This window comes from Natator depressus, chromosome 6, assembly GCF_965152275.1.
Source record: "Natator depressus isolate rNatDep1 chromosome 6, rNatDep2.hap1, whole genome shotgun sequence".
NCBI lineage: Eukaryota > Metazoa > Chordata > Testudines > Cheloniidae > Natator > Natator depressus.
In genome coordinates, this window is record NC_134239.1 from 71467051 (window position 1) to 71487632 (window position 20582).

Here is a 20582-nt window from a genome sequence, read left to right on the forward strand (position 1 = left end):
TCTGAGAGGTGCTAACAAAATGCAGCTCCCACAGATTTAAGAGTTGTAGCTGTTCAACATCTGTCAGGATTAGGTCTTGAATTTTTTACACAGGAGCAGAAGTTTTTCATATAGCTTCTCCAGTCACACACATCTGACTGCTGAAAGTAGCCCATGGAAGGAAATCACACAGTCTCTTTATATTAATTCTTTATTACTTCATCGGCTACAGTAGGAATTGATCAGTACAAATCAATCCAGGAATTATATGCAGTTTGTGAGATTATACAACCAATACCTGAAATAGTCACAGGACCTTTCTCCAGTGATGTACTTCTCTAAAGATATTTCAAAGACCATGTGTTACACTGGAATGGCAGCCTCAGGGCTGACCAGGACAATGTCTGCCCACGCCAACCATAATCCCACTTGAGAGTCAATGTTCAAACTGTTCTCAATGCTAAGGGGAGCTTGTTCAAATAGCAAGGACCGGGTCAGTGTCTGGCATCCTGTTCTTACTGTTCCAGGGAGATTGCAACAAGTAGTCCATGCTTGACCTACTCTGAGGACTAAGCAGGGGCTGTATTTAAATGGTGGCCTCATGAGCGAGAAGATCAGTGCTTAACTTCTCCAGGGGCAAGACCAGGCTAGTGTTTGACCTCACTCAAATACTTACTGAATGGGCAAGATTAACACTTGAAGTGCTGGCATTTCCCAGACTGCCATTCAGACAAATACTTAGGAGGACCCTCCAATCTCCAAAGGATTCATGCATGATTTACCCTTAGAATTGAGTGGGCACATCTGCTTCCCCTTAGAGCTCATCTAATGGCATTGATGGTAGTTTTCCATTATGTGAAGTTTTGACTATACAGCACTTCCCTTGAGCATGCCTGGAAACTGGGACAAAAAAGAATTAATTAATGGGGAAGCTCAATGCCAGTCCTGTGCTAGATGATCCGAGCAATGTCTTGTGCAGGTGGAACACTACAGTCTTCCATGCTACTCCTTGTGGAGGCACCAAACCAGGGTCTGGCCCACCCCTGTCATGCTGACCACTCGGTAGCCATATTTCTCCAGCTTGTCCAACACAATACGGGGCGCATCATTCACGTAGTACTCCCAGCTGCAGCCAAAAAAGAAGAAAGGAAACAAGATGGGAAGGTCACAATGGATGGAAGAGGAACAGCTTCCCTTGCTAAACAGACTTCGTGTCTCCAGCAAAATCAAGTTAATCCTGTGCAAGACACTGCTGTCGCCACTCTGGGATAGAGCCCACCAAATGTGCAATGTCCTGTTATACTACACTGAGACTAACAACCACAGGTTTCAAACTCTGTGAAGCAAATTTGCCCAGAATTAAAGAGCCACCTAAAATTGGAGTGTAATTGTCCAAAACCACAGTCTGATTGGGTGCCTCAGCCTTTTAGAAGATTGAGCTGTTGAACCAACTCTCACCTGTGCACTGTTGGGGCCTCACCAAAATGAGGAGAATCCCTTTACTGATCTGAGACAGGAAGCAGCATTTTATTTCTCTTTGAAGGTCTGCTGCAGGGGACTTGAGACCTGAAATAGGTATTGGTTGAAGGCTCCAAAATTGAGTTTCTTAGGCAGCCAGTGTGCAGAAACACTCATAGCCACACTGCCACAAGGAGAGAAGAGCCCTGTTAGAAGGGGAATACATTCCAGGCAGAACTAGTAGTTAAGGATGCCTGCCCTTTCCCATTCTATGAGCCTATTTTACGGTGCTCTCCCAAGCTCAGCCTGCTGGGGACACCAAATGAAACTCCCAGGAGCCTGTGCAGACCTTCAAAATAGGATCACACGTGCTCATTTGGGATTTGGATACACCCTGGAGCAGGGCTAGATTAAGAAATAGGCACAACAGATACATGCTTTGGACTCAGCCTCCCAGCCCTGTGGTGAAGGCAAATTCTAAGCTTTCATTTATTTATTTGGGGAAGAAAAAAAAAAGGTACTATCCTTCATAGTTACAGGAAAAGCCTGGACGTGTGACCCACCTGTAACTGATGCAGTGACACCTGCTTGAGTCTGCAGCCTGCCTCCAGCAGAACAGCAGTCACAAGGAGGAAAGCTGTCTGGCCCTACACCTACCCCAAAGACAACCAGACCCACCCTGGGTGGGGAGGTGGCTTAGATGCCCTGCTTGCAATGCAGTACTGGGGCTCAGATCTCCTCTCGGCTCCACTCCACAGGTCAGACTGTGAGTGGGAAAAGGTGGTGGTTCTAAAATGAAATGCCACTCTCAGTAAATTGTGCAGCTCTACACAATGTGATCATCAGTCTTTCTTACAGGCAGTGAAATTGTTAATTTTAGTGTTATGATTAGGCACCTGAGTTAACATGAATTCGGGCACCATTCACCTCCCGTAGAGCTTTTATTTCAGGCTCTCTGCAAACTCAGACCTACATGCATTGGTTTGTGAGTGAGCTTCAGGCTTATAATCAAATGCTGGTTATACAACTTAAATATGGAATCACTACTGTGGATCCAGAACACAGTGAAATCTACCCATTGTGAAGCTTTATTTACAATGAGGTAGACAGAAAATCCTGGAGGTGCTTGGAGTTAAGCTTTGCTCTTCCTATAGTAAAGTTTCATGTCATTCTAAACAGGTTCTGCTGGGCTAATGCCCTTGGAATGCAGCAACTGTCCTCAGCGGGAGTGAGCTGCTGCATTCCAAGGGGGTTATTTTCTTCATACTCCCCGTCTCCTCTTGCTCAACCCCAGCAGTGGGAGAGGCAGCACGGAGCTGCTGCTCTTTGCTGTGGCCATCAAGAACTATCCTGTACGCATGCCATCCTGGCAAATGGGTGGGGTGATAATTAGCTTGCACTATTTACAAGACACCTACTAGCCTGAAGCAGATATAAAATATGCAGGGCGGGAGGTGGGTCCTGGGGCCAACTCCCTGGTGGGAAGCCCAGCCCCACTACTGCGGGACAGGAATAGATTCTGGGATTGCTATCAGATGCTGTACCTCTGTCATGATTTGTTTTTGCAACTGCTTCTGACTGGTAGGTGTCTTACAAATTTGAAGCCCGTCTACGCCTCCCCTGCCCCCCCCTACAGGGAGTGACATGGATATTTTTGGTGTTATTCCTTCTTTAAAAACAAACAAAACCAAACCTGATGGTGACTGCAGCAGTGACGTAGGGATGCATCCACTGCTTTACCATAGGCCTCCTTTTTTCTGGGGTCCTCTTCCCCCCTGCCTTACTCTATTGCCTGCCCCTGTTCGTAGCCTTGTGGCAGCAGCTCGAAAAACTGAATTTCTTGACAATTTCATTGCCACCCAGTGGTTTTGAATAGCAGCATGAAACTGATTAGAGACTTGTAAATTCCACTCTGTTGCCATTAATTAGGCTAAACTATGGGGCAGAAGAGGTACTAGAACTGTGTCTTCAAATGCAGGAAGACAGCACTGCATTGGTTTATGTTTGGAAAGGTCTCTTCAATCACAAGGACTAGAACTTTTTCTTCCCCAACTGAGAATTTAAGTTCTGTAGGGGTAGATAACTTAGGCCTCCATTTGCCAGGGTGATGAGTGAGGAAGGAGTTTTGCAAAGCTCTGATCACTAAAGTTTCAGGATACAGGGGGAAATGACTAGGTTCCTTCTGTGTAATTAATGCTGCTGGGTTTTTTTCTCCTCCTCCACTCAAAGATGGAGGTGGACTCCAGTCAGCAGAGAAATCTAATAGCTTCTCCTCCACTGTTTTAACGATCTTTGTCAAAGAGAAATAAGCAGATCAAGTAAGAATGGACTTTGGATGCAAACAACTTCAGTAACACTTATAGGTTATACTAAAGTGGAAGGTGGTGTCAAAATCAATGCAAGCAGCAAAATAATAAGCAGGGACCTAGAGAAACTAGAACTATGGACAGAAAACAGCATTAAAAACTCCAGTTGGAAAAATACAAACTAATATGTCTGGTGGGAAATTAGAAATTCACTGCCCACTGAAGTCAATGGAAAGGCTCCTATTGATTTCAATGGGCACTGGTTCAGGCACTCAAAACGGACATCTGGACAACAGCAGAGAGTGGCTAAACAGGGTGTCAGCTTGCAATGGCCTCTAGCAGCGAAAGAGACCAGGAACCAAATCAGGGAGCCAGGAAGTGAGTCATTCTCAATGCAGCTCTGGCGAAACTGTACCTGGATTATTGTGTTCAGTTCTGGGCACCTGAGTACCAGAAATATTAATGACTGGCAGGAGTTCAGATAACAGCAACAAAATGATTAGAGGGCTGGACAAAGGACTGAATCATGAGGAAAGATTAAAAAGCGAACTATGCTGAGCTTGGTTGAGCTAGGAGAAGAAAGGTGTGCACCATGATAAGCGCCTACAGATATTTGGAGACCGTAAACAGCAAGGACATTAGGGTGGTAAAATGGGAACATCCCTACAGAAAAAGGAAAGATGTAAGCTTAGCATTAAGAAATGCTTCCTGGCAATGAGATATAATAGTACTGTAGACAGTGACTTGCTGCTGCATCATCCTAGGCAAGTCACTTCACTCCTCTGTGCCTCAGTTTCTACCACTTACATCCTGGGGACAGAGACACTATGGCTACGTCTACGCTGCAATAAAACTTTACGGCTGACCTGCGTCAACTGACTCGAGCTTGCGGGGCTCAGGCAGCAAAGCTGTAAAACCGCAGTTCAGATATTCAGGCACGGGGTAGAGCCAAGCTCTGAGACCCTCCCCCATTGTGGGGTCCCAGAGCCCAGTCTCCAGCCCAAGCCCAAATTTCTGCACTGCAGTTTTATAGCCCAGCAGCCCGAGTCAGTTGACATGGGTCAGCTACAGGTGTTTTAATGCAGCGTAGACATAGCCTTGCTGATCTTTGAGACTGGCCGATGCAAAATGCAATACAAATATTATTTGCAGCCGTGTTGGTCCCAGGATATTAGAAAGACAAAGTGGGTGAGGTAATATCTTCTATTGGACCAGTGTCTGTTGGTGGAAGGGACAAGCTTTTGAGCTTCACAGAGCTCTTCTTCAGGTGTGGGCCCTTTCCACCAAAAGACATTGGTCCAATAAAAATATTACATCACTACCTTGCCCCTCTCATATAAATATTGTTTTTGTTGTTGTTTGTTTTAAACAGGAAACTAAGAGGCAGTGCAAACTTTATACAGGGCTAACAGCGAAAAAGAGTTCCCAAGTTCTAATCCTAACTTTGCTGCTAATTTGCTAGGTGGCCTTTGGTAAATCACTTAGGTGCCTAAACACCTTTAAAAATCTGACCCTAAATCCCAATGATTTTAGTGGGAGTCAAGCACCTAAATACATTAAAAATACCTGACACTTAACCCTATGTGCCTCAGTTTCTCCATCTGTAAAGAGTAGGTCAAATTATCTGGAAATCTTTGCAAAGCAGGCCCATTATGGATAAAGTCTATTAACCGGGAGTCATGCTGATGACCCTGTTCTTTTGAAGAAAAAACTGGACATAAAGGGATGTTCTCTGGATCCACCGCAATGTTTGTTGAGAGATAGGCTTCAGGGTAGCAGCCTCACTGACAGAAACACCAGTTTCATTACAGGTTTCAGAGTAGCAGCCCTGTTAGTCTGTATCCGCAAAAAGAGAAGGAGTACTTGTGGCACCTTAGAAACTAACAAATTTATTTGAGCATAAGCTGTAGCTCACAAAAGCTTATGCTCAAATAAATTGGTTAGTCTCTAAGGTGCCACAAGTACTCCTTTTTTTTTTTGTAGTTTCATTACGGTACACTACTACATCTGTCTTAACGAGACAGACTGGAGGGGCGTTAATGGGCCACTTCACCTTGAAAGCTCCCTTGAAATATGTGTTTATTTATGCTAAACAATCTGTGCCACTTTGCATTTAGCTGTGACACTCTAAGTACTTTTCCCAGACCTGAAGAGGAGCTCTGTGTAAGCTCAAAAGCTTGTCTCTCTCACCAAGAGAAGATGGTCCAATAAAAGATATGACCTCACCCACCTTCTCTCTTCAATGAGAAACTTAAGGAGTGAGAAAAGAAAACTGCCTCTGCTAGGTAGAGGGAGGGGTACCTGACAAAGGATTGGGGATGGTGAGGATAGGGAAGCAGAGAGAGAAGTAGCACAGAAATACTTACAAATGGTTCCCCAGCATGTTCCTCTTAATGGCACCCAGGTAGTCCATCAGATGTTGATCAGAATGTTCATCTCCAACCATTGTGGGTCCAACTTCCTGCAGAAGGAAATTAAAATTCAGCAGATGAGAAAAAATACCATAGTCCGTGCATTTCTTCATCCCACCATTCAAGGGACAGGTTAAACAGAGAAGAGACAAAAAGCTCAAAGAGCAAACCCTTGCCATGTGAGGTAGGGTATGTTCCCCACCCACATCCACGAGAAATGTGAGACTTTGTGGGGAAGGTTATTTCTTGTACTTGTTTGCCAGCTTACACTCCTGCTACCAGGATCACAAGCAGCACATCTAGGAAGGAGAACTACTGGGAAGGAGATGGAGAGGAGAATCTGTTGTAGGTGGGCAGGAGAGATCATGTTTATTGGAAACCTCTTTGTTCTCTACATCCTGGTCTACACTACAAAGTTCGGTCAATGTAAGCCACCTTGTGTTGACCTAATAATGCATGTGTCTACACTTAAATTTGTCTCCCACCAATGTAAGTGTCCCATTATAGCGACACAGTAACATCACCTCCCCGAGTGGCATTGAGCCATGGCTGATGTACTGAGATCAACACACTGCAAGTGAAGACATTGCATTACTATGTCAACCTTAACAGTCCTCCAACAGCTGTCGCAGAATGCCCAACACTGACTGCTGTAGTCATAATTGTGAAATCCACTGCCCTGGGGGTCACAGAGACCAGAAGCCCCAGCTTAAAGCCCTTCCAATTTTTGAAATGCCTTTTCCTGATCGTCCTGGTTGGTGAGCACACCTCTATTTGCTCTCCATTGTTCTGTGCAACCACCCAACTGACCAGTTCCAGCTTGGTGTAAACAGGAGGTATTGGACCTCTGAAGCCTGTGGGAAGAAGAGCTTTTGTGTGCAAGCACAGCTATGGATCAGCTGTAGAAATGTGGACCTCTACGAGCAGATTGCATGGGAGATGCAGAAGGGTACAGCAGGGATCGGCACCAGTGCTGTGGGAAAGCGAAGGAACTATGGCAGGCGTATCGGAAGGCCAGCAGTCGATCCAGTGGAGAGCCTCAGACCTGCCGCTTTTACAAAGGCTGCATGCCATCCTTGGTGAAGACCCCACCACCACCCCACAAACGACCATGGAAACCTCTGAGGAGCCCAAGTCACAGTCCCTGGCATGACCAGCAAGCACGAGTAGAAGGTGGAGGAGGATGGGGGACATGCGACCGGAGGGTCCAGCTATGCCATGATCCAGCACCTGTTTGAGACTCCACTGCAGCCCAGTCAATCCTGGCAGTTGATCATCGGCGAGCCCAATGCAGAGGAAGGAATTTTGGGTAAGTGTAACTGTATTTCCCATCACAGTGATGTACTGATGGCACCTCAACTTAACAGGACACAACTAACAACTGTTAATTAATTTACTCATACTAGAAGAGGTGTAGGTACAACAGAGGTAGAGTTATCTGCTTGTCATTCCCCTGTAATGTTCCTTGCTTATGTCCCTTGAATCCTCCTGAGAGATCTCAATGGAACTTCCATGGAGGTACTCTGCAACCCTCTGCCAAAGGTTTCCAGAGATGGCAACCTTATTACTCCCTCTGTTGTAGGACATTTTCCCACGCCAGTCAGTGCTAACTTTGGCAGGCACCATTGCAGCACGCAGGCTCGCGGCATGTGGGCCTGGACAGCTTCAGCACATCAGCAGTATCTGTGCTCTCTGTGACTTTGTTACCCTCAGGAGTGAGATCTCAGCTAAAATCATCACCGCCTGTGGGAAATGGTGCCAGTATTCAGTGCTCTTGGCCTACACTCATAGTTTCATGCAACCAAGCAATTGCCTCCTCATTTCCCTCACTTCTAGCAAGCCATATTCAATATCGCTGCCGCTGTGAGTAGCACCATGCATAAGCATTCCAAAGCAGAAATGTCAGCAAGCATGTCTTGTTTAAAACTTTAGGGGAGCAAAAGAAGGGAGTTCTGAACCTTAACTTTTACTTTTCATCGTGACTATACTGATAACAGTGCCTGCAGCTGCACACATTGCAGACTGTATGGAGAAGGAAGGCCCAGGAGTCCCAGCAGGAAAAGGAGAGGGAGATGCACCAGGACATAATGGGGCTTCTCCAGCAGCAAGTCAAAATGCTGGAAACTCTTGTGGACCTACAGGTTCACCAATCCCGAGCTCCTCTCCTTTTGCAGTCCCTGGAGAACTCCATTGCAGCACTTCCCTACACACCCCCGTGACACATGGCATCAGGGGGGCCATGTCCCTATTCTACCCCAGGGAACATTAAGGACAACCAGTTTCACACCTACTGACCTGGGAGAGCCACAGCTGCTGTATGTGTAGGTAACATGGGCATTACAATTCTTTCCCCTTGTTAAGTTCTGTTTCATTAATGTATTAAGTTTTCAATGTATTTGCTTTTAAATTTCACAGATTTTTCTTTGCACTGATTTTGTTACTGAATAAAAATTATTATTTGGAAAACGATTCATCTTTATTGGTTCACAATATATGCTGCAGAGTGCCTAACACCCACTTACTTGATACTCACAGGCTCAGTAACAAACAGTGTAATTATCATAAATGTACAGCAAACACCACAAAATTACTAGATGCATTGTCAGAGTTATATTCACAGATGCACACCAAGCACCACACAATTCCTAACAGGCCCCAAAACAGCAGGCCAGGTAGAGCACAATACGCCACCACACATTGCTGAGTTTGAACAGCCAGACACAAGGGCTATTAGAAGAGCTCAACTTGGAGCTTTATGGGTCAGGGAGGCTTTGAAAGAGCATTTTAACAGTGAAGACACAGTAAACAGCAGTTCCAGCTCCACCTCCACCTCAGCAACTTTTCCCCCTTTGCTTCACAATTATTATGCAGAACGCAGCAGGCAGCTATAGCCATTGGGATGCTTTTTTCACTGAGATCTAATCTTGTGAATAAAAAGCACCAGCGTCCCTTCAATCTACCAAAAGTTTATTCAACTGTCATTCTGCATCTGCTAAGCTGGAAGCTGAATCTTTCCCTAGTGCTGTCGAGATGGCTGGTGTACAGCTTCATGAGCCAGAGGTAGGCTGGGTCCCGCGGGACCACTATTGGAATTTCAACATAGTCAGTAATAATCCACCAGTCCAGAAAGAAAGTCCCTGATTGTAGCTTTCTGAACAGTCCTGTCTTTTTAAAGATGGGAGCATCATGCACCTTTCCTGACCAGCCAACACTGATGTTGGTGAAGCATCCCCGGTGATCCACTCACACTTGCATAACTATAGAAAAGTAGCTCTTTCTGTTTTATGTATTCTGTGGCAAGATGGTCTGATGCCAAAATGGGGAACTGTGCGCTGTCTATTGCTCTACTGCAATTCTGGATCCCATAGCTGCAAATCCATCCACTGTGTCCTGCACATTGCCAAGAGTCACAGTCCTGCATAGCAGGAGATGATTAATGGTCCTGCACACTTGCATGACAGTGGCCCCCATGGTGAATTTTCTAATTCCAAAATGATTTCCCACTGATTGGTAGCAATTGAACATTGCAAGTTTCCACAGTGTGATCACCACTCATTTCTCCGGTGCCAGTGCAGCTCCCGTTTTGATGTCTCTGAGCTGGAGGGCTGGAGCGAGCTCGAAACACAGATCCAGGAATGTGGAATTGCACATCCGAAAGTTCTGTTGTCATTGCTTGTCATCCCAAGCCTACATTACAATGTGATCTCACCAGTCAGTGCTCATTTCTCGGGCCAAGAACGGACACTCCCCCATCTGCAGATGCTCTGTGAATGCCACCAACAACCTTGAATTGGTTCTCGCTATGTCCCACAGCAATCTGACTGTCAGGCAATCATCATGTTCCCTGCTGATTCAGTTATTCTTGCAGCTCTGCTAATACCGGGGGATCGTGCATCCTCTGCTTGCAACATGTATGACAATAATGCAGAGCTGTGCAGACTCCATGGTTCTGTCAGAGATGGCAGACAGCGAGGAGCATGGTGCAGGTTCGTGGGATTTTTAAAAAGGCATGAAAATTATGGGATATAGATGACATTACAGGATGGAGACAGTTGCATGCTGGGAAGTTGACCCCTGGTTCCCAGTCACCCCTTCGTGACGTGTTTCTGCCCCACCACACATTGCCAAAACTTCCCAAAAAACAGTGCACTGGACAGTGGCAGGATGCATACTGGGATACAAGCCCTCCTGGTGAGTACACGCACCGCCGACACAAGGACCCAAGGATGCATGCACACAAGCGATATACTAACTGCGGAGACTTTATGCCGACATAACTTATGTTGACCAAAGTTTGTAGTGAAGAGACTCAGGGTATGCCTACACTGCAATTAAAAACCCGCGGCTGGCCTGTGCCAGCTGACTCAGACTCGCAGGGCTCAGGCAATTTAATTGCGGTGATGTTTGGGCATCAGGGTGATGTTTGGCCTCAGGCTGGTGCCCGGACTCTAGGACCCTGCGAAGTGGGAGGGTCCCAGAGCTCAGGCTGCAGCCTGAGCCTGAACATCTACACCATAATTAAACAGCCCCTTAGCAGGAGCTCCAAGAGACAAGGGCCAGCCAGTGTTTGGCTACTGATGTTGTTTGCCCACTTAAGCACTTCCTACAGGACACAGGAGCTGTCTCCTCTCCCAATGGAAGTGTGAGCCTTAGGCATATTGCTCTAGCAGAGCCCTCTGCTGGCTGAACAAGGAGAGGTGCGGATGGGGTTTCAAAAAGATCCTTCTTCCAGAAGAAGTGAGCTATAGCTCACGAAAGCTTATGCTCAAATAAATTGGTTAGTCTCTAAGGTGCCACAAGTACTCCTTTTCTTTTTGCGAATACAGACTAACACGGCTGTTACTCTGAAACCATTCTTCCAGAGGAATTCTCTAGCAGACAAATGTGGTTTCATGAAATGAGAGGAAGATGCTGGTGACCATGTCTGGGAATTACCAGGTACAGAGACATGCCAATGAAATGTAAAGTGATTGGCATGTACTCTTTAAAGCAAAGAAAAACAAATGGGATGGAGGTAGAAAGACAGAGGTGCTTTACATTGTGCCATGTATATCCCAACTGCTTGTATTAAAGAGCATTTACATAGTGTAAATATGCTCTTTACCAGGGTACACTATAACTACAGACATTTATACAAGCAATTATATAGCTTAATATTTTCAGATTCTTATTTATTAATTGTACATTTTTAGTATGTTTGAAAATGTGAATGATATTTCTTTTATTTACTAGATAATTAACTTTTTACTTATGATTTGTGATATGCTGCATTAGCGTGGTAACTGGAATTTAATTAAACACACAAAACAGCATATGACATTTATTTTTATTATGCAAAATAAGCCCTTAATACAGTACACGAACTATTGTGCCACACTTATGAAGCTTGATCTCAAGAGCTGGATGTTTTCCCCTGATTCTTTATATTAAAAAACAGTCTTTAACTCAAGGTTTCTGATATAAGCTCATGGATTCAGCATATTTAACTTTTATGTAAATATTGAGACATCATCATAAGTTTTGTATTAAATTCAGATTTCATTTTAAAACCAGTTTATTTTTAAAAAGAAAAATTATTTAAATAACAAAGCTAAAAAATCCAGTTTAAGTTTTAAAAAAATCTAATTTTTTATGGTTTCAACAAAAAAAAAAAAAATTTTTTATCCACCTTGGCCCTATTTTTACAGAAACAGAAATGGAGGTACAGTGTCTGACTTGTATGAGGCCACAGAATGAGAAACCAATAATCCTCGCTCCTTGTCCTCTATTTGACAGAGCATTATCAACTGCTACAACTGGCCATGGAGGACAGGTGCTGTATCCAAGAGGGGGTCTCTCCCACATGTTCTGGAACCTAGTACAGCCATCACTAGACCATAGGCACCAAATGCAATAGTTAAAAACTTATTTTAACTACTTAGACTTAGTTAAGAAGAGCATGAGGGTAAAATTGACATTGAGTCAAAGGATTTTACTGCCCCAGGCAAACGGGAAATATTTGCTCTTCCTCACAGGTCGATTACATTTCTGGCCGGCTGTCAGGTAGAGCTGGCAGTGGATAGAAAGCAGCAGCAGAAAGTAGTCTTCTCTGGAGCCATCAAGGTTGAAGGAGCAAGAAAATATGATGATTTTGTTTTTACAAGAGAGATGAATGTTGGAGCCCAGAAGTTCCATGGAATTTCAGAAGGGGAGAACCAGGGGTGTGCCCAGAGGGGATGAAACAACCCCAAACAGTCTAGAAGTACAGACTCAGGGCCTGATCTTGCTCCTACTGAAGTCAATGGCAGTTTTTCCATTTTGCCCTTGACTTCAATAGGGGGAGGAGCCATAGGCGGTGAGTTATATGGGCCCGTGATGCCCATGCTCCACCAATATTCAGGAAGGTGGGCCTGGCTTCACCAATGTTCGGGCTTATATTTTCAGAGCCGTCCCCGTCCATAGGACTGACCAGGGCAACGGCCCCAGGCCCCACGCTTTGCGGGGCCCTGCACTTCAGGAGGATGCAGGGTCCAGGGCGGCCTGGGGAGTTAGCGATGGGCCCGGTGCCGGCAGCAGCGAGCGACCCAGCCAGCTCCGCTCCGCCTCTTCCTGTCCCTGCTCTGCTCCCACTCCACTCCACCCCTTCCCCCCAAACCCCCACCTCTTCCTGCTCCTGTTCCGTCTCCTCCCCACCCCCATCCCACCCCTTCCCACAAGGCTCAGCCCTGCCTCTTTCTGGCTTCCGCCCCCTCCCCCAAGCAATGCCAGGAGCCGGCGGGGCAGAGCAGGCTGTGGCCGGGTCGCTCGCTGCTGCCAGCACCAGGCCCCCTGCTAACCACCCAGGCCACCCTGGACCCCGCATCCCCCTAAAGCGCGGGGCCCCCAAAGCGCGGGGCCTGGGGTGATTGCCCCAGTCCGTCCTATGTATGGGACGGCTCTGCTTGGACCCATTCTGGGCACCGCCGAAAATTACACAAACCTGGCGCCCATGGGAGGAGCTGTTTTCAGGTCTAGTCTACATTAGAAAAGGTTTGCTGATAGAGCTATATTGGCAGACCCTCCTACTATAGATGCAGCTTGTAGCTGGCAAAAGAGTGCTTTGGCTGCTATAGCTTATACCTGTGCTCTGAATGGAATAAGCTATAGTGCCAAAAGCACTGGTTTGCCAGCATAACTGCATCTACACTAGGATATAAAAGTATTGTAAAAAATAAAAAACAACCCACACCTCTCTAATAGTCATTACTATTCTGGCAAGTTTTAAGTGTAGACCTGGCCTTAGTGACAGAGAAGAGAGGGGTTGTGCCGAGGAAATAGCAAGGCCTGTGAACAAGAAAGGAACAGAGCCTGGAGACCTTGTATTGATTTCCATTAACTAACCTTAGGGACACATCACATACGTGCTGTTCCTGAAACGTGGGTTCAGGGTAATGGTGGGCAAGGACACCGTTATAGAAGCAAACAAACTAGCAGCCCGAAGCAGTGCACCTTGACCCACTACTGGTTTAGCAATGAAATTACCGGACAGTAGAGGCAGCTAAGTCCAGCGCAGTGGCAGCCATGCCCCCCTCCTTCTGGCCATTGCCAATGTGGACCAGGTGAAAGGAGGGATTTTTTTGTTTATTATTGTTTTTTTTAAATGTACATTAGCCCACTACTGATTTCAGTTGTTGTTTCACTTGTGGACCAATGACAATTTTAAGCTCTATAACATTTGCTATATCCCATTGAAGAGCTGAGATCCCAAACTCTCCAGTGACACATCAGAGCACCCAATTCTGCAATTGGATCCACTGGAGTGGATCTCTGTGCCATGCAAAGACCCATTGATTCCAAGGGAACTCTAAGAGGGGACAGGAGTTTGCCCACAGCGATCCAACTGCAGGACTGGGAGCCAGTATTTGTAATTAGCTCTGAAGATTTATGAAATGGAGACATGAATACTGTGACTATGTCACACACACACATTTTCCTACCATCCAAAGCTTATCTGTGGTAAGTAAGGCAACCTGGCCATGCAGACACAGAGATATGAAAAGCTGTACGAATAAAACTTTTAAAAGCACTGGAAATAGCAAGTATTATATTGAATTATAAACAAGACGAGATGGTGTGTGGCTATTTGGGATCATCTACATAACCTGTGAAGGGTTAAAGCATCTCCCCCAAACCCATTACAGTAAACAAGACAGGCTTTATTCCACTACACACCATCATGTTTTCTCGCTGTATATAACAAACACGCAGTTTCAGGAGGGTGTGTAATAGGAGCAGTTCTTCCACTACCTGAGTTTGTATTTTTTTTTTTTTTTTTACAGAACTCCTGACCACAGATTACTTTGTTTGTTTCACAGTCGAGTTCTTCTTATTGCAAAAACCACATCCTCATATTCTGGACTTCAGTCAACATTTACAAGTCTCCCCTTTAAAAAATAAAGAAAACAAAACTTTTGTCTGCTTTTTAGGCTTTATCCAGACAGCACCTGACACTCTGTTAGCAATCACTGTGTTTCCTGACCTGTGTGAACCAGTGTTTTTGTCCTGTACATGACTAGATTAGACAAGCAGGCTATAGACTAGTTGGAGTGCCCAGAGCACAATTGTCAGATAAACATCCCTTTCCAGAGTAACTATGCTAGCAGCAGTATTTAAACATGGTTTCAACGGTATTGTTGCATGTTCAACATGCGTAACCTGGTCAGACTTCCTATTTCCCTTGGTAGGGCCATCAGGCAGAGGAGCGGAGGCAGGACTATTTGCAGGGAATGGTGAAAATCGATGGTGAAGGCGGCCACGTGTGCTGATTTGTTGGATGGCAGGACAATTCCTTCTCAGACACTCTCAGGCTCTAACAGCTAGTTTCCTTTTGCCCCCATAAATTACCTCTGAGCTATGGACTATGTTTCTCCCTATTTAGTCAGAGCCCTAAGGGCTTGCCAACACGAGACTTTTGTAACTGACTGCCTGTTAACTCGAGGTACAGAAGTCTAGCATAGACATACCCTGAACGATGCCCATATGAGACACCCAGGAAAGGGAGAGGACAGTCCGTTGGGGTTTTTCCTCGCCAAGTTCCAGTCAGTGCCCCAGAGACAGTTATCTGGCTATGTGCAAGACTCTAAGTGTAAACCATGTATCCTGGGAAAGGGGAGGGAATTTATCAAGCCTGGTACAAGTGTCAAAACACAACCAGGTAACACATGCCAGGATCTACCTTGGGTAAGGGAAAGACAGCAAAGAGGAGAAGAGTCAAGGACTATATTAGCTGCACAAGTAGGCAACAGTACAGCACACCCCTAGTGGAGAGTAGAAAGTCAGCTGTCACCCAGCTGTTTGGAGAAGGTACCTACACAGCTGGACAACAGTACTGTACATTGAACTCCTGGAATGCGGGGTGAGAAGGGAATCAGCTGCCATCCAGCTGTTTGCAAAAATACTAGTTACCTCCAAAGCGGGGCAGCAGTATCTTAATACTACAGGAGCAATTCAGGTGCCATCCACCTATTTTTAAAATGCATTAAAATCTCTGTACAGCTAGGCAATGGTAATATACATGGCATCCTGGAATTAAATTTGGGGGGAAGGAATCAGCTGTCACCCAGATGTTTGCAAAGCTACTAAATTACCTGCACAGCTGGACAGCAGTACATCGCACCCCTAGAGAGGGGAAATCAAGTGTCATCCAGCTGTTTGAAAATTCAAACACAAACAAATCGTCAAGCCTGGATTTTATACCGACCGCCAGCAGCAGACAAACAAAACCATGCACTGGAAATAAACCAGGCAGCGTGTCAGAAACATTAATGAGAAGCAGCTGCCACCAGGGACAAGCGTGGGCTCAGGAGAGAGGGCGCGATCCGCTCCGGAGTGCGTCTGGCGCCCCGCGCAATCTGCTTGGTGCCGCCACAAACCCCGAGCGAAGCCAGAACTCGCCCTGCTGCCATGATTCAAACCACGGAAGTCGTTCCCGGCCCTGCCCCTCTACGCCTGCATTTCTCAGTAATCTCCAGCTCCCGCCCTTCCCGGGGACGGGAGAACGGCTGCAGGCTGGGCTCCTCTGGAGGGGGAAGGAAGGGCTCGGTCCGGATCCCGTTACGCCAGGCACTCGCCCGCCCGCTAGGAAGGCGGAGCAACGGCCCCAGCGGGAGACGGGTGCAGGCAGGGAGAGGGTGCGACATCCCCCGCCATGCGCCGGCAGCGCACACTCACCATGCGGATCTGCGTGCTGATGAGAACGTAGGGCATGATCCCGGCTACGCCCGGCCCCAAGGTGGAGTCTAGTGCCCACCGCTCCCGCTCGGCCTCTGCCTCTGCCTCCAGCCCCAGCTTAGCCTCCCACACGTGACATCCTGGCCAGCCGCGGCCACACCCCCGCCCGGGGCAGCCTATAGCCCGAGGGGACTGGGCGCACCTCAGCGGGGGGAGCGGCGCAGGAGCCTTCTCTTTGCCCTCGTGCTGCCGGGGCTTCTCCCAGGGCTGGCTGCGCTCAATGCCTGGCTGCAAAGGAAGCAGGCGCTCCCCGCACCTGAGCGAGCCTCGCAGAGGCGTTGGCGAGGAGGGCGGCGTAGTGTGTTGCCGCCAGACTGGGGCACTGAACACGAGGGAGCTCTCCAAAGGGCACGGGGAAGCCTGGACGCGTCTGCGGACAAGGCCTACAAGCAGAGGGCTGGGTGGATGGCAAGCTAGAGAGGTCCTGGGGAGTCAGTCCATGGAAAGTTTTGAAACCCAGGAGGCCTGTCTTGCATTGGATACAGAGATAGTTAGGGAGCTGGTGTAGCTAGAGGAGGGCAGGGGCCCTGCTTTGGGAGGCTTGATCTATTGTACTTTCCCCTTTCTATTTGCATCCACCAAAGGGAACCAGAAAAAAAACAACGCTCATCCAACAATGCATTGTACTTGGTGCAAATGTCAACCTGCCCAGGCTGCCTCCCTAGGGATATCCTCCCATCAACCTCTAGACACACTATTAACAGGCCTGTAACAGGACCCTTCCCTCTCTTTGCTCCAAAGTAGGCCCTAACACTACTTCTAAAGAAAGAATTAAATCTTGACTCAAAAGCAGGTAGAGACCTGAACACCAGACAGTCTCGGGAGTTGTTCAAGTGCTTCCTGCTAACAGCCCCAGTGGACTTTGCAGAGTTTAACTGCAACGATCCTCTGAAAAATGAAGGGAAGCAGAAGGTGGAGCTAAAATATTCACCTCTGTGTAAAACAGAATATCATAATCTCCCTAGCAAAGAAGCTGGGTGTGGGGTCATATTGCATCCAGTGCAACCTTAGAAGTGTGTAATGCTGGTTAAGGAGTGAGTATAAGCAGGACTCTCAGGAGGTGCAACGATAGTAGAACCTAACTTTTGCCCTCTCCTGGGGGTGAATGACCCCACTGATGCAGGGGATTGCAAATTCCATCCCCTTGTGCCAATAGTGTGAATATAGCCCTTGGGCTGTAGTATTCCCTGGAGGTATGATGAGCAGTTATGTTAACAGAATACAGATATTCTGTGGGTACAACGGAGCGATTGTATATCAGAGTAGCATTTTGTATAGTCAGAGTCTTGTACAAACAGTAATGAATCCTCACGACACCCCAGGGAGGGAGGGAAGTAATAATATCCCCATTTTACAGAGGGAGAGACTGAGACGTGGAGGATTGATGTGACTGCCCAAGATTGTGTAACAAGGCAAAGTCAGAGACAAGAGGAGAGCTCAGGGGTTCCTAGCCTCCACTCTTGTGCTCAGTTGATGGCTACTCCAGAGAGTATCTAACCATGATTTGTGAGCCAAGCATGTCTCACAAATAATGTATCTGTTTTCTGATGGTGGAAAGTTGTACATTCTACCACATCACTGGCTACTGAATAAGTCCTGCAATGTCGTTGACGTTGGTTCAAGAGGAGGATGGTGTCTTAAGTGTGGACAATGAAGAGGGATTGAAGAGATCAAAATCCAGTAAGCAAAATCCCTAAAAGTGAACTTGTGCTTGCTATTGCATTAGGCCCCGGTGCCATTGAGTAAGAATGTCATAAAAAAGACAATTTGATACACAGACCCAGGAGTTATCATACTGGATAAGACCAATGATTCAGCTAGTGCAGAGTCTATCTCCAACATTTGTGCGTCTCGCTGCTACAAAGGAAAGGGGAAGAACCCTGAAAGTTAGCAATTATGGAATAACTTGCCCATAGAGGAAATTTCTCCCTAATCCTTCCAGACAGGGTATGTCTACAGTTCGAGCTGGGAGTGTGATTCCCAGTTCATCAAGCTAGCACACTAAAAATAGAGTATAGCTGCGGCAGCATGAGCAGTGTGATAAGCTAGTGGCCCAGAGTACGTACCTACGTTCTTGGATGATATGTATATAGGGCAGCTAGCCCATCTCACCGCTCATGCTGCCATGGCTGAGGAATATGCCTAGGGTCTTGTATAGGTATGTACTTGGGGCGGCTAACCCCTCCTGGCATTCATGCTGCTGCAGCCACATTTTTAGCTCATGTAGCTAGTGCCAGTATGTCTCCTTGAGCTGGGAATCACACCAAGCTCCAAATGGAGACATGCTTTAGAGGCTGGTTTTTGGCCTTCCGGACTTTGGGGGATTCTCTATTTAATAACAATCCACAAAAACATTTGCTCATTTAAAAAAAAATAAAGGAGATGATTTATAAGAGGCTCCAAGTAAATGGTTACTGGAGACAGAAAACAGCCCTTTGAGATCCTTCCTGGTGAAACCTCACAGAGTGAAAAACAGGAGATGGCAAGAGCCAATGGTCCCACCCAGATTTTTCTTGGGATGACAACAGATTGATTTTCTTTGCTCACTATTTATTATTGTTTCCCCTGCCTTGAGATAGGGAACTGTAAGAGTTTTGAGAAAAAAACAGTTTTCGCCTAGCTTCCCTGTAGCTTCTGCAAGTACTTTTGTGTCCTTGGCTGAGATATTACTTTGTAATGTCCTATGGCAATGGGATTAAATCAAATCAGAACCATTTAAGGCAGGGGTGGGCAAACTTTTTGGCCCGAGGGCCACATCGGGGTTGCGAAACGGTATGGAGGGCCGGGTAGGGAAGGCTGTGCCTCCCCAAACAGCCTGGCCCCCACCCCCTATCTGCCCCCTCCCACTTCCCACTCCCTGACTGCCCCCTCAGAACCCTCCACCCATCCAAACCCCCTCCTCCTTGTCCCCTGACCACTCCCTCCTGGGACCCCCCGCCCCAACCACCCCCCAGGACCCCACCCCCTATCTAAGCCCCCCTGCTCCTTGTCCCCTGACTGCCCCGACCCCTCCCCACACTTCTTGTCCCCTGACCACCCCCTCCCGGGACCCCTGTCTCTAACTGCCCCCCCCAGGACCCCAACCTCCCCTGCTCCCTGTCTCCAAACCGCCCCTTTCCCCAAACCTCCACCCCATCTGACCGCCCCTTGTCCCGTGTCTGCCCCCCGGGACCTCCTGCCCCCCGTCGGCTTACCAGGCTGCTCATAGCGGCAAGACACGCTTGTTGGAAAGCTTGGGAGGTGGGTGGGTGGGTGCAAACCATGCTGCTCACGCGGCAGCATGGCTGCGGGGGAGGGGAGACAGCGCAGGAGGGGCTGGGGGCAAGCCTCCCCGTCCCGGAGCTCAGGGGCCGGGCAGAACGGTCCCGCAGGACGGAAGTGGCCCACGGGCCATAGTTTGCCCACCTCTGATTTAAGGGGTGAACTGTGCACTACTACAACAGAATACAAGAGGGAGGGGAGTATGTTATTTTTCCATCTGGCAGTGAACGAAGAATCATAGAATATCAGGGTTGGAAGGGACCTCAGGAGGTCATCTAGTCCAACCCCTTGCTCAAAGCAGGACTAATCCCCCATAGTTGCTCCAGATCCCTAAATGGCCCCCTCAAGGATTGAACTAACAACCCTCGGTTTAGCAGGCCAATACTCAAACCACTGAGCTATCCAGAATAGAGCTACAAAGCTGTGTTAATTCAGGGTACTGCTACTTTCTCCACTGAAACCAGCATATTCTGCAGAGCTCAGTCGCTGATTGTTCTAAAGCTTTGTCAGGTCCATCCTAACTCAACACTGACAATTACATGGAAATATTTACAGTGCAAAGAAAAAAAAGATACAGCTTTTATTTCTGGAAGTAATTCTATGTTAAACAGAAACAACAACACTTTTGGATCTAAGCCCATTTTCCAAGAGCTAGTTTAGGTTTAAAAAAATATATTATTAATTATTATTAATAATAATTGATTGATTTGAGAAGATGATTAGAATGCAGGCTCAGAGCCAGGACGCCTGGGTTCTATTTCTAACTCTGCCACTGGCTCACCATGTTGCTTCAGGTAAGTCACTCCAGCACTCTGTGTCTCTCTTTGCCCAGCTGTTTAAAAAAAATTGAGCTAATATTTGCCCACCTCAGAGGGTTGTTGAGGGTTTTCATTTACTTCAGCTTTGTAAACTTCTTTGG

The 20582-nt window shown here is 47.0% G+C and overlaps 1 protein-coding gene across 1 annotated transcript; it reads right to left on the minus strand.

Moving 5' to 3' along the window:
- Positions 1 to 180: 180 nt before the first annotated feature.
- Positions 181 to 19608, minus strand: GCHFR (GTP cyclohydrolase I feedback regulator). The gene is made up of 5 exons (XM_074956686.1): positions 19597 to 19608; positions 18199 to 18259; positions 16343 to 16785; positions 6110 to 6204; positions 181 to 1105 (listed from the first exon to the last, which is right to left on the minus strand). The coding sequence occupies exons 1-5, from the start codon at positions 19606 to 19608 to the stop codon at positions 982 to 984; spliced, it is 735 nt and encodes a 244-aa protein (XP_074812787.1). The 3' UTR covers positions 181 to 981.
- Positions 19609 to 20582: the final 974 nt, after the last annotated feature.